This window comes from Gracilinanus agilis, chromosome 5, assembly GCF_016433145.1.
Source record: "Gracilinanus agilis isolate LMUSP501 chromosome 5, AgileGrace, whole genome shotgun sequence".
Classification (NCBI taxonomy): domain Eukaryota; kingdom Metazoa; phylum Chordata; class Mammalia; order Didelphimorphia; family Didelphidae; genus Gracilinanus; species Gracilinanus agilis.
Window position 1 is genome coordinate 51,893,980 of NC_058134.1, and position 14,746 is coordinate 51,908,725.

The 14,746-nt window shown below is 38.5% G+C and overlaps 1 protein-coding gene across 1 annotated transcript in view; it reads right to left on the minus strand.

The window, feature by feature from the left end:
* Positions 1-14,746, minus strand: part of CFAP69 (cilia and flagella associated protein 69) — a 71,480-nt gene that overhangs the window by 19,785 nt on the left and 36,949 nt on the right. Inside the window, 6 exon segments of the mRNA XM_044678915.1 lie at positions 358-470; positions 4,162-4,326; positions 6,829-7,045; positions 10,399-10,520; positions 10,650-10,698; positions 13,262-13,385. Of these exon segments, the coding sequence (XP_044534850.1) occupies positions 358-470; positions 4,162-4,326; positions 6,829-7,045; positions 10,399-10,520; positions 10,650-10,698; positions 13,262-13,385 (790 nt within the window).

Below are 14,746 nucleotides of genomic sequence, written 5' to 3' on the forward strand. Positions count from 1 at the left end.
AAATACATATATGATGGTACAAACAATCTTGGATTATTGATAGATTTCCTGTAGCATAGATTATCTGCTGGCCATAAGGCTGCCTCTCCCCATACCATTCACTTTGTAATCTGTCACTTTCTACTATTTCTCACTTCAGTTGTCTTTATACTGTTGTTTTTTTAATAGATTACAACTGTTTGTCATCTGAGAAAAGGAATTTCTGTCAGAGCTCTATGACCCTTTGTTTCTCTAGGCTTTAGGATTCACACTTCTCTGGGAATGTGAGCAAACTCCTGAATGTTCTCCATTACTTTAGGTCATCAAGAGTTATGGAGCCATATAACACATAGTTTATTAACTCAGGGGAATACATACCTTCCTATGAATGTGATTTTCACAAATGCAAGACAAGATAAGTAATATATCTGACTTAATTTCCAAAACAATGGCCTCTTCCTTAAATGTGTATACTGCACTTGTTAAGATTCCTGGTAAAATAAGAATTTTAAAGTTGAAATCTTTAGATGCTACTTGAATTAACACAGAATAAGAAGATCATTATTTGATTAACACACTTCCTGAGTCTGAAGCTTTTTTTTTTTTAAACCCTTACCTTCCATCTTGGAGTCAATACTGTGTATTGGCTCCAAGGCAGAAGAGTGGTAAGGGTAGGCAATGGGGGTCAAGTGACTTGCCCAGGATCACACAGCTAGGAAGTGTGTGAGGTCAGATTTGAACCTAGGACCTCCCATCTCTAGGCCTGACTCTCAATCCACTGAGCTACCCAGCTGCCCCCAGTCTGAAGCTTTTAAAATTTGATATCAGCTAAAGTAATGGACAAAATGAACAAATGGTCCCTTCTGAATTATTTGGAACAGAGCTGCCAACTTTGGGAGCTATGTAGCAAGAATACTTCAGTGCGTAGTTTCTATTTGTCTCTTCTAGATAAAAGTTCAGCCCACCTTTCTAACTTTATTGTTGACTATTCCTTTACTTTGCTTCTATCTAAGTGGTCTACTCACAGAATTATTCCGTTGAGAAGGGCTTCAGACTTCAGCTGGTACCACCTGTGCCTGAGCAAGAATATTATCTGTAACCTTCCAGATGAGTAGTGATCTAGTACCTATGTGAAATTTTTCTGTAAACCATTTGGATCAGGCCTCCTTAGCCAGATGATACAAGATAGTAGTGGGATTGATAAACATGCAAGAGTACAACTTCTTACTCCAAAGGAGTTCTAGTAATCCCATGTAGTTAGCTTTATCTGACCTTATTGGTGGGGTATTCAAAATTGGATGGAACTTCTTTCACTTAGATTGGAAGATTCAGTTCCCTTTGTCTACCCTAGGATAAAACTGCCTAGCCCCTAACATCTACAGGTCATTTAGTGGTCAGGTTACTGTCTGGACAGAGCTGACTTCTTGGGAGCAGTTGATTTCACCGGCCTAGAGAAAGTCAGGGACCTGGAGACAGAAGAGAACACATGTCTTCTTCTAGCCTTCTTATATATATGTCCATATAATAAACACATGAGGTTAGAACATGAGGTTTTCTGCTCCTTTAAATCATGAAACTAAATCATGTAATGAGAAAGATGTTCCCCTTCTAAGACATCTCATTCTGCTTCTGGGTAGTTCTAATTGTTGGGAAATTCTTTTTCTACCAAATTCAAGTCAGCAGCTTTTGTCCTTCACTCTTTTGTGAATAGGCAAAATGATTTTGACTCTCCTTCTACAGGATCTTCTGATATCCTTCTATTCTCAAACCTGGGAATCCAGATTTCATGTGCTTCTCTTTTCCAGGCTAAACATTTCCAGCAGTTACTTACTTAATGGTTGGTGATGAATCATTGACTGAACTGATCCTCACATAGCTCAGCTTCAACCCCACCAATCAATACCTGCTGTCCTCTTTATTTGCTCTAGCTCAAGGACTCATAAATCTTTCTGTGTGTGTCATGGACTCCTTTGGGCAGTCTGGTGAAACCCATGGACCTCCTTTCAGAATGTTTTTAAATGCATAAATTACAGGAATACAAATGAAACCAATTATATGAAGAGGGTTAGCAAAATAATAGGTTTAACCCCAGGTTAAAAACCTTTGCTCTAGCTTGTCAAGCGTCTCATTCCTAAGATATACTCCCCAGAACTGAAAATAACACTTTAAGTAAAATCTGACCTGCTCAAGCCTAATGGAACTTCAAACTCAATGTTTAAAAAATTAACATTCTGGGGGCTGCCATGCCATGACAGACTCACATTAAGGTTAAGGCTTTTTCAATGAGCTTTGAGGTAATGTGAGACAGCAGAATGAATTCTGGTTTGCCCAAGAACCAAATAGGTCCAGAACTTAGCTGTTTCTTATCATCAATGACCTTGAACAAGTCACTTAAGTTCTCTTACTCTCATGTTTTATAAAATGAAGTGGTTGGACTAGAAAAGTTCCAAGGTACCTTCTAGTGCTAAGTCTAGGACCCTATGATTCTGTTGGCTGGCCATGCCTCCCCTAATCTTCATTTGTGCAGCTGATTTTCTAAAATCATTAGGTGGGACTTATTTGCTTTAAGTCATAGTTATATCCTGGTGAGATCCTTATGGATTCCAATTCTGTTATCCATCCTGTAGTATGGGACCCAACTTGGTGTCATCCAGAAATATGATAGGTGTTCCCATTTATGCTCTTAGCCCAGTCAGTTGATCAAAATGTTCAAATGCAATTGTTCTACATCATTTTGACTCAACTGACTTGGATAAAAAGCCAATGGGAGCTTTTATGTTGTATTTATTTAGGGTGGGGGAACCAAAACTATGAATTCAACAGTTTATGAATGTCCAGTGAGGAGTGATCAATACAGATCACTTCCTTCTTTGATCTTGGGGTTGCCTAGGGGCCTTGTCTAGAGTGTAGCAGGATCTGTGCTTATTGGGGAGGCACTAGTTAGGGTGAGTTGGAACCTTCTCTGCAGAGGAGCAGCCAGTCTCGACCATGCTATGAGGTGGCAAGTGGAGTCATGTTGACTTTCCCACCACACCAGGCTGCCTCTTCCTCCTTTTCCTTTCCCTCTGGAACCCTTAAGCTTTTTCTTGGGTGGCTTAACTTAGCCCATTATCTACTGCTGGTTCTAGATGGTTCTAGGTGCAGGTAAATTGGTTTGGTCCTATAAGGCAGGGGTGTGTCTGGCTTCTTTGCCACCTGGAATATAACTGAGAGAGGCCCAGTAGAGTTGCTGGGAAGGGATGGGGTCAGAAGTTACACCTGAGTAGAAGTTACTGCCTCTAGAGAATGGCTTTGTGAGTTTTCAACCTGGTAACAATGAAGGTAAGTTGAAAATCGTGTTCTTTTCCTACATGTTTCTCAGTAAAAAGGGCTTTTATTGCATTTTTCTGATCCCAAAGTGCATTTTAAATCTAGAGCATGAATCACTGGCCTGGCCAGCACAGGCTTGGCTGAGAGAGAACAAAGGGTCCCTCAGATGGTATGTGTTAGAGATAGGAATTGAAGAGTTATTTCTGAAGCTAGCTCTCTCAATTTCTATGGCAGGCTGCCTTTCTCCACCACCACGATCACCAGGGTGCTGAGCTTAGGTTACACTAAAAGAACACAGTGTCCAAAACATGAGAGATAACAGGTTAAACAAAGAATCCGGGGACACTGTATTAGAGACTTTGATCCATACTGACATGAATCCATTAATTGCCATTCTGGGGTAAACCAATTCTGGATCCACCTCATGCTAACAGATGAGCTTTCAGAGATGCCCTATGGCTTGGGAAAACATAGATTTTCTCAATTAGCAAAAGAAAACAAAAGACTAAATAGCACAGTTAGAGGCAGCAGTTGTATTGCCAGAAAAATAGGACTTAACTAGAATAGACTCTAAAAATGTCAACAAACAAATGAGATAAATGACCCTAAATTTATTTATACATATTCAAATATGTTGTGACTTGAAGTAATTTAAAGAAAATTGATAATTATTAGCTTCTGTAACTTACTGCAGTATGGATTCTCTATTGTTCATAAAGAGACGCCAAATACAGCAGGGAATCAGACAAGCTTTCTAGCTATCGAAGCAAAAATACCAGCTGGATCTGTGTGTGTGTATGTGTTTATAATGTAGTATGACGTTCCACATATTTTTATAATTTTCATTAATAGCTATCATAAGTCATACCTTACCTATCAGTTGCTTAATTGCTCCCTGATTAAAGAGATCCTGGTTTACGATTTCGTTACTGAGGGACACCATGGCTCTCAGAAGTCTCAAAGTGTAGCGTAATTGGGCAAATTTGTTGCCACGGCCACCCGTGCCATGGAAACTGTTGCCTTGGCTAAAGAAGGTTTCTAGGAAGACAGAAGAACAAAAATTTCATTTTGCTGCGTAGCAAGCATTCTGTGAAAAAAAAAAAGCTGTGTGAAAAAGAGCTGTGTGCTTGAAGCTAAAAACGAATACTTGACACATAGAACATTTTATAATGCCAGAGATTTACACATTATAAATTACGTGGAAGTTTAATGAAATTAGGTGGCTCTACTGGATAGTAACAAACAGCCTCTAAATGGAATCACAAGATGTTATAGTAGCTGATGTGCTCTGCCATTTACATTTTTTTTTAACCCTTACCTTCTCTCTTAGAATCAAAATTAAGTATGGGTTGCAAGGCAGAAGAGCAGCTAGGCAATGAAGGTTAAGTGATTTGCCCATGGTCCCACAGCTAGGATGTGTCTATCTAAGGCCACATTGGAACCCAGGACTTCCCTTCTCCAGGTCTGGTTCTCTAATCACAGAGATACCTAGCTATCCCATTAACTTAATTTTTTTGTTATAAAGAAGTTTTATTTTTACCGATGATATGTAATAACAAATTTCCATATAAGTTTTCCAAAGTTATATATACGAATCATCTCCCTCCCTCCTTTCCCTCTGCCCTTTCCAGAGCTGGCAAGCAATTTGATCTGGGTTATACATGTATCATCATGCAAAGCATTTTTCCATATTGTTCATTTTTGCAAGAGAATCATCATATAGAACCAAAACCTCCAAATGAATGCAAGTAAAAAAAAATCATACAAAGCATACCTTTTAAAACTTTATTTTTATTATTTTATTTTGTTCGTGCTTTCTTTTGCAACATGGTTAATATGGAAATATGCTTTGAATTATTCCCATGTATAAAAGATCTCAATTTGCTTGCCTTCTCAAGAAGTGGGGAGGGGAGAGAAGAAAGGAGAGAATTTGGAACTCAACATTTTAAAATAAAAGATTGTTTAAAAGATTTTTTTTACATATAATTGGGAAATATTTAACAAAATAAAATAATTTGAGAAATAATGTGTTCTAGGATTTTTTGAAAGAAGTCAAAGGTTTCTCCAGATTAAAATGTTAAGTTTGCTTTATTTTCTTTATTCTAGCCTCTAGTACTTATACATCCAAGACTCTGCATAATATTTCTATCTCTGTTCCAAGTTATTTTCTCTTCTGTTACCAGTTTCATCCTTGATTACATTGACTCTGCTCTCTTGCTATTCTTTTTTTCTGTCATTCCTGTTCTCTCCCAAAATATCAAGTCTGACAGTTTATCAGGATATTTTTTTCCCTCTTAAATTTCTGTTGATCAGGCCATACCTAATGTAATTTTCCCCAAAAGACAATGCCAAAATTCAAGTCAACGATAATCTCATTTGTAAAAACACATCAACCTGAAGGAAAAAGGTGAGCACTAGTATCTAATATACGCAAATGTCTTCAGTTCACCAGGCTATGATATAGAACAATAGCCAGTATTTAGTATTACTTCTAGATTAGGTGTAATAATTAAATTAGATATGTTTAATATTTAAAATTCATGAAGCTGTTATCATTTACTTTAATTCATTTGTATCGTCTGCAATTATGATGCAGATATTTGTCCATTTCTGGTCTAATCTTTGAATTTTATCTAAAAAAAATTTCTTAACTCTTTACTTTCTGACTTAGTAATAACTCTAAGACAGAAGGGCAAAGGCTAGGCAAATATGGGTGAGTGACTTGACCAGAGTCATATAGCTAGGAAATGTCTGAGGCCATATTTGACCCCAGGTCTTTCTGTCTCCAGGTCTGGTGCCCTATGCACTGAGCCACCTGGCTTCCCCTAATTTTTGAGTTCTGAATAATTAAAAAAAACCTGCTATCTTAGAATCAGTACTGCAGAGTAATCTTTAGGAAACCAGTATTTTTTTCTTTGTAGGTTGTCCATCGGTTAATCCTTTTGTCTTAAAATGAGACAAGCCTATCTTTTTGATCATTTTTTTTCTTTAACCCTTCCCTTCTGTCTTAGACTCAATACTGTGTGCAGAAGAGCAGTAAGGACTGGGCAATGAGGGTTAAGTGACTTCTCCAGAATCACACAGCTAGGAAGTATCTGAGGCCAGATTAGAATCCAGGACCTCCTATCTCCAGGCCTGAGTTTTGAATCATTTAAAAAAGATGCTTAAAAAGATAAAAGCAAAGGAAAATAAATGTGTTGTTTACCTATTTAAGAGACAGTGCTGCAGCCTGGGAAAAGCCCTGTCCTACCCGGTCAGGGTCCTGGATTCTCTTTCCAGCTGGACCAGTGACTTTCTGTGTGATACGGAGTAACTTCCTTCATCTTTCTCTGAGCCTCAGGTGCCTCGTCTTTAAAATGGGGAGCTCTTGCTAGAATTCTTACACTTCCTCCCAGCTCTGAGAGCATAGGATCTATTGTCACCAACGCATTCATCTGAATCAATCGTGTTCCATCTCCTATATTGTGCGTGGCAAAGCTCAGTCCTACTCTTGCTCTAAGAAGAGGAGGCAATGGTCGGGCCTTTCCCCAGTCCACTCACCTTCGTTTACACACCACTCTAAGAACATCAGAATTCGAGAATTGCCATTGCAGGACAGGTAGTCGTCTATCAACAAAGGGGCCACTGAGGCCAAGGTGGCAATAGCGTGGAGTTGTAATTCCTCGAGTTGGGCAGCTGACCATTCAATTACTTTGTGTCTTTCAATTTTTTTAACATATGTAAACAAAGCTTCCACAGTTTTACCTTCAATTAGTATCTATGATAAAAAAAAAAGCAAGATTCATACAAGTTTAAAGGCATTATTTTTGGAGAAGAGGATCCTTTTTTTCCTTCTACTTCCCATTAGTCTTTATTTTTCTCTGTGTGTGTTTTTTTGGAAAACTGCTTTCAAAATCCCTCTGGTATAGATACACAAACCAAAATGACTATAAACCATTTCTTTTTTAGTTTATCCTGAAACAAAAATTGTATGTAACCAAATGAATCAAAGAGATATTGGTGCAGTCTCTGATGGCCACATACATTTTTGTCTGCCCCATAAGTAACAAATCAGTTGGAAGAATAAATTCAGGAAAGGTCATCAAAATGAATTTGTAACATGTTAAAAATGAGGCCATAGGGGCAGCTGGGTAGCTCAGTAGATTGAGAGCCAGGCCTAGAGACAGGAGGTCCTAGGTTCAAATCCGGCCTCAGACACTTCCCAGCTGTGTGACCCTGGGCAAGTCACTTGACCCCCATTGCCTACCCTTACCAATCTTCCACCTATAAGTCAATACACAGAAGTTAAGGGTTTAAAATTAAAAAAAAAAAAATCTAAAAAAAAAAAAAAATGAGGCCATGTCTGATGTTGTGTGCTCTGACCAATTTTGAAAATCATAGTACTCACTGGAAGTGTTATCATAAAGCGATGTGATAGTTAATGTGACATCATCAGAGGGGGCAGCTGGGTGGCTCAGTGGATAAAAAGCCAGGCCTACAGACAGGAGGTCCTGAATTCATATCTGGCCTCAGACACTTCCTAGCTGGGTGACCCTGGGCAAGTCACTTAACCCCATTGCCCAGCCCTTACCGCTCTTCTGCCTTGGAACCAACATACAGTATTGTATTTCTTAGGAAAGAAGGGAAAGGTTAAAAATATATATATATACCTGAATGGATATACCCATTTCAATAACACTGCCAAAAGGGACACTTTCTGTGCCAAGAAGAAAGGCTAATTACTTTTTAGTCACACTTACTTTTTGACTCCCAAGTTTAATTATGAATATAAAAGACTTAGATTTGAATGCCTTTTAGCTACTTCAGAAATTCAAATTTACCTTGAAGGTGCAAACATTTACCATTTCTCAGGATATTTAGAATAATATGATGCAGGGGTAGCTAGATAGCACAGTGGATAGAAATCTAGGCCAGGAGTCAAGAGGACCTGACTTCAAATCGGGTTTCAGACACTTCTTAGCTGTGTGACCCTGGACAAGTCACCTAACCTCCACTGCCTAGCCCTTGCCACTTTCTTGTCTTAGAAATGATACTAAGACAGAAGGTAAGGGATTTTTAAAAAGCGGGAAGTAGGCTTTGAAGATAATTCCAAATAGGAACTCCAAAACCATTTCCAGTAATTGTTGCTTTACTCATTTAAATTTTTTTAAAAACTCTTACCTACTGTCTTTTAATTAATACTAAGTATTCTATTCGAAGGCAGAAGAATGGTAAGGACTAGGCAGCTAGTTAAGTGACTTGCTCAGGGTCATACAGCTAGGAAATATCTAAATTAAGGATCTCTCTTCCCTAGGCCTGATTCTCTATCCAATAAGCAACCTAGCCGCCCACTTTTTGGTATACTTATACCGTCTCCCATAATGATTATTTTGAAGGAGATGCTCATTTGAATATATACATTCTGATTTATCTGTTAAAAACATTATTTTAAATATGACTATATATACACATATAATACAAATTTTCTTCATCTATAGTGATCATCTTTTCTTAATCAAAATTGAGACTTACAGTCTGACAAAGGATACTGATTTCAAAAGGTCTTGTTAAATGTATGCTTTATTTTCCCCATTGAAACTGGAACTATTCTAGACAATTCTGGTTATTTTTATACCTTGTCTACAATAAAGAAATTTAGGATATGAAAGAGCCAAAATTTGTTTTAAAATGTGGTATTTCCACTGTTTTTCATTTTGTATGTGTAAAGGGTATCCCAGGCATTTGAGGAGGTTTTAGATGTGGACTAAGCATGATTCAAAGTTTTCACAGTTTAGGTACCATCCTGTAAATGTTGTCCAATTCCAAAAGCTTTTTATCCAAATATTTTTAAAGGTTGAAAATATGCAGGGAAAAATGGCTCTCTTGCCAAATGATTAGGAGTCTGCGGTTAAGAAAAATATTTGAAACAGAAAAGAAAACATGGTCCAAGGTTTGTACCGAAATATAGAGCATTTGTACTTGAAGTACCCTGGGGAGTTCAAAGAAAACAGCTGAGATGGAATGTTCGGGGTGGAACTCTGAAGGCCAAGAGGCAGCGCGAGGGAAGTTTACAAGGTCACTGATAAATGTGGGGAGGCTGAGCAGAGAGCAACAGCACCCCGACCTCCGAACCAGGATGGGCTTCGTCCAGTTGGGAAGAGGGGCCATTGGGACAAAAAAAAAAAAGAAGAAAGAAGGGGTAAAAATAAACTTTTGGTCTAAGATTTTCAATACATTCAGAGCTGGCCACGTCCTCCTGGCTTGTGAGACGCCATCCCTAGAGCACTCTCTGCAACACTGTCAGACAGAGATGAGTAAACCGGCCTGACCACCTGGCTAAATGGAACCCTCAGAACTATTTATGGACTCATCAAGGTCTCGGTTTTTCTTCTTTCCTTAGTTTATGTGGTCCAACATTTCTTATGAGCAGAGAAGCTGGGAAAAATTTTTAAAAGCTGAATTTAAGTCAGTTTTGCTCTGGTTAAAAAAAAAAAATTAGTGGGGGCAGCTGGGTAGCTCAGTGGATTGAGAGCCAGGCCTAGAGACGGGAGGTCCTAGGTTCAAATCCGGCCTCAGACACTTCTCAGCTGTGTGACTCTGGGCAAGTCACTTGACCCCCATTGCCCACCCTTACCACTCTTCTACCACCAAGGAGCCAATACACAGAAGTTAAGGGTTTAAAAAAAAAATTAGTCCATCAAGAAACATTTGTTCTGGGGGCAGCTGGAGTGCCAGGCCTGGCATCAGAAGGACCTGGGTTCAAATCTAACCTTAGATACTTCCTAGCTATGGATAACCTGGGCAAGTCATTAAACTCTAATTGCTCTTCTGTCTTAGAATTGTTACTAAGGTGGAGTGTATGAATTTAAATTAAAAAAAAAAAGAAGCATCTGTATGTGTTTTTGTGTTTTCCCTTATGCAAACAGAGTTAAATAACTTGCCCACTCTAGGCCTGGCATTCTATCCACTATGTCATGTAGCTTCCCCATCATCAAGAAGCATTTGTTAAGCATTTACTACTTAAGATACAAAGGCAGAAATGACAATGGAGCATGGGATAGAGCTCTAGACTAAAATAAAGCTAAACAATGTTCATGCATATTTTCCTCATTTGCTTGTTTGTCTCCTTACCTGTACAGTTGGTAAATCTCTACATAAAATCACAATTACGTTAAACAGCAATTTCTTCAGCTCAAAGTCTTCATAGCTATTAGAAAGTTTAAGTCCTTTCACCAAAGGATCCTTACTTTTAACTGAAAACAAAATTATAGCAACATTACAAACTGAATCATGTCAAAGTAATCATAATCAGGTTATAGAACTAGGCACAGACACAAAGCATTGACATTACAATAAATAATTGAAAACAATTAAGGTCTTACCTTCGTTAAATGTTGCAAAGAGTATCAAATCTCTGGTAAATCCACTTTCCTAACAAAGCGATAAGACATATAGGATATTAAATTATAATTTCAATAGAAGTACCTGGGAAATAACACCCTTGGGTAGGGATGTATTAGGGCCTCTTTGTTTATTTTCTTAAATTATCTACAATCTGCCCATTTACAAGCAGGGAATGCAAGCTAAGTGGCCAAATATGCTTGTGATTCTTTTTTTTTTTTGAAGCTACCATTATTGGCCATCTTTTCTTTTCTTTTCTTTTCATTAATTGTTTCCAATGCTGAAGAGTAGTAAGGATTAAGCAAGGGCTAAATGGATTGCCCAAAGTCACATAGCTAAGGAAGTGTCTGAGGCCAGATTTGAACCCAAATTTCTCATCTCCAGGCCTGGCTCTCTATCCACTGAGCCACCGAGCTGTCCCTGATTATAGGCCATTTTCAAATGTTCATTTCTTAGTTTTCAGACTTTTCTATCCTTTAAGGTATGAGTATTTTATGAGCTACATTTCAGAATTTCCTGACAATCCAAAATGTGTTAGACCTAGAGAGAGATTGACTCCCTTCCATTTATTCATATTTATATCATCAAGGTAGGACTAGAAGGTAGAAAATCAACTTCATCTCAAGCTAGTTCTAGTCTTGCTAGTTATTTATTTATTTATTTATTGCCAGTGGAAGAACTAGTCCCATTACTGGTACCTTTTTTCTCCTATCGAATTCTTAAATAAGAAAGCCCCAGAAATTGTTTACATAATATACAAACGCTTGAAGAATGGAAGAAGATATGAAATAGCTTTTTAGTCTGAGGGCAGAATACAGATGCCTTGGTTTTTTCTAGTAGCATTTTGTGAATTCTCTCAAGTCTAATTTCTTTTTTTTTTAAACCCTTACCTTCTCTTTTATAATCAGTACTACATTGGCTCCAAGGCTGAACAACAGCAAGGGTTAGGCAATGGGGGGTTAAGTGCCTTGCCCTTGTCACATAACCAGGAAATGACTGAGGTCAAATTTGAACTCAGGACCTCCTCATCTCTAGTCCTGGTTCTCAATCCACTGATCCACCTAGTTGTCCACTCTCAACTCTAATTTCAATGAGGACTGTGGAAGCATGCCAAAGCCAGAATGAGTCCATACTTACCCTGCAGTCTCTAGACGTACATGGGGCACTAACCACTTTAGGAAGCTGTAGTTCTAAGTGTTAAGTTTATCTTTTCTTATCTCAAACATCTATGGAAAACTACTGAGGCTCTAGTTAAAAGGAGCGATCCATCCATCATTAAGCATTTATTCAACTCCTGCTATGTATGAGAGGGAGGCATTCTGTTGGGGGCGAGGTATACAAAGCTATAAATAAATGGCCTCTGACTCCCAATATGGGGCTCAACTGTCCAAAACTGGCTTGGGGCTCCCAGAGCCATATACACATTTTATACAGGATATCATGCAGTTCAGGACCAGGAGCCTGCTGGAGCACCTTCCTATGGAGGTGACAGGGATTGTAACCTGTTGTTTCTTCTGTTTCTCTGTCTGCATCAGGGGAGTGTGAGCCTGAGTTGGGTACGTAGTCCAGGGGATAATGCTAGACTTGGCAACTGGAAAAACATGGGTTCAAATCCTGTCTCATATATACTGGTGGTGACAGGGCAAATCCCTTTGGGTCTGTCAGTCTCAGTTTCCTCAGTGGGGTATGTAAGAACAGCACCTACCTCTCCCCAGAGGGCTGTTATAAGGATTAAATTAGATAAGAACATATGTAAAGTACTCTGTAAACCTTAAAAGTACTATGTAAGTGTTCACTATTATGCAATCTTTTGATATAATTATAAAATTCATGGATTCAACTTAATTCAACAACTAAGTATTGAATGAATTGTTTTCAGTAGTTTTTCAGTCCTATCTGGCTCTTAGTGACCCCATTTGGGGTTTTCTCAACAAAGATACTGGAGGGGTTTGTCATTTTCTTTTCCATCTTATTTTACAGATGAGGAAACTGAGGCAAATGGGTTTAAGTGAATTTCCCAGGGACACATAGCTATGAAATGTCTGAGGTCGGATTCGAACTCAAGAAAATGAGTCCTTCCTGATTCTAGGCCTGGAATTCTATCCCCTATGCCACCACTGAATGGTGCTCCATTGGATGACTGCAGTACTACATCTAAGAAACTGTTCCTAGGGCTCCAGGTAATATAAAGATGAGTAAGGGATAGTCCTTGTCCTTAAGGAACTTACAGTCTAAAAGGATGATATCCCAATCCAAACAATAATTACATTACATTATAGCATGTGTTAATTGACAACAAGAGGTACAAACGAAGCTGCTGTGGATTCCTTACAGAGGAGAGGAGGTCGCATCCTATCACAAGCAATCTGGGAAGGACAATTGGAAGGACTGCTAGAACTTAATGGGGGAAGTCATTCAGGAGACGAGCAAAGATGAGGAAAGGAAGGCTGGATCTCCCCAAGATTATTTCACTGTACAATCTATGGAATAGTGCAAAAAGAAGTGGAAGACAAAGAAGGAAGGGGACTGGCTGCCATATTGACAAATCTATTGTTAATCAACACATTAGGCTGCAAGACTAATGAATACTTACTATCATTGGTGCTCCAGGGTTTTGAGCTATAATTGTGGTGATTACTAAGATGTCATTCCTCAGTTGACGATCATAATGACGATAACCTCTAGTAAACAGATTCTTAAATACTTCCTTCAAAGCCCTAGGGAAAAATTGTATTTTCATATTCTACAGCAGAATCATTTTAATAACAATTTCCACTTAGTTCATACATTTTTCAACTCCACAGTCTAATCCTGGGGTCAAGGGAAGCTGTCTTTGTTAGTGACTCAGGCGAGTCCCTTAGCCACTGGGTACCAGGTAACCATCTATATTGGACATGATGATTAAAGTCCCATCCAGCTCCAGATCTATGGGACTATGAAACCAAAGGCTGGAACTGAGGAGGCGAGTGCGGGACAGGTAACTTGAATTTGGCAACCAATGGAACTTCACAGGTCTTGCTCTTCAAAGATTCAACATGGAAACGAGGACTGAAATGCCTAGTTTTGATAAGGTAAAATAGCTACCATAGGTCTGGGAGGGATTCTCATCCTGAGTTTGCAGTGGTTGTGGGATTATTTTCCATTGTCTGCATACTCCAAAAGGAATTCTAATTAGGCCAGAAGGACAATAAAATTAAATTAATTTAAAACTAGTTTTAAGTTATCTATTAGGTTATTGAGTTCTCTGTCTTTAAGTGATATTTATGAGGGTAAACATTTAAATCCAAGAATTAGTGTGTAATAAAGATTTTTAATGTGAAAAGGTAGATGGAGAGGTTGATAGGTGACTGATAGACTGAGCTACTACAGTCAGGCCAAGAGAGGCTGTTTGGGAATCTTATACCACCTGTGTGTCCATGGCCACCTGTTAACAGCAAACTACAAATATAAATCTTATGGAGTAACTAGTGTTTAAGAGATATGCCAAGAAAAATTCCATTTTAGAGACTTCAAAAATTCCGGAAACCAGGAAGTTCATTTACTTCTTTGCACCTGATTTTTTTTCAAATGGCAAAGATTAAAGTCCTTTCATAAACATTTAGGATATTTTCTTTTGTCCTAGGCAGCTTGCCAGTAGATGGGCTGATGCTTTGTTATGGTCATTGGGAGTAGCTGCTATGTTTCTGCTCAGACAATGGCTTTGCCTCTCTGATTGTGGTAATAGCAAAGCAACACAGGAAATCAAAAAATTTGGTCATTTTTCTATGATTGCCCGATTTATATTTTGAACAATGTCAATTTCTACTTCAAGAAATACTTTCCTAAAGTAGCTTCACATAGACTAAGAAACTGAGACAGAAAAATTAAATTTCTTCCTAATAGTTTGCTAGTAATTAGTGCTAGAATTGGGGCAGCTAAGTGGTACAATGGATGGAGTGCTGGGTGTGGAGTCAGGAAAGCTAACCTTCCTTAGTTCAAACCTGGCCTTGTGTAACTCTGGACAAATCGTTAACCCTTACCTCAGTTTCCTGAGCTATAAAATGAGCTGGGGAAAAAATGGCAAACTAGACCAGTGTAT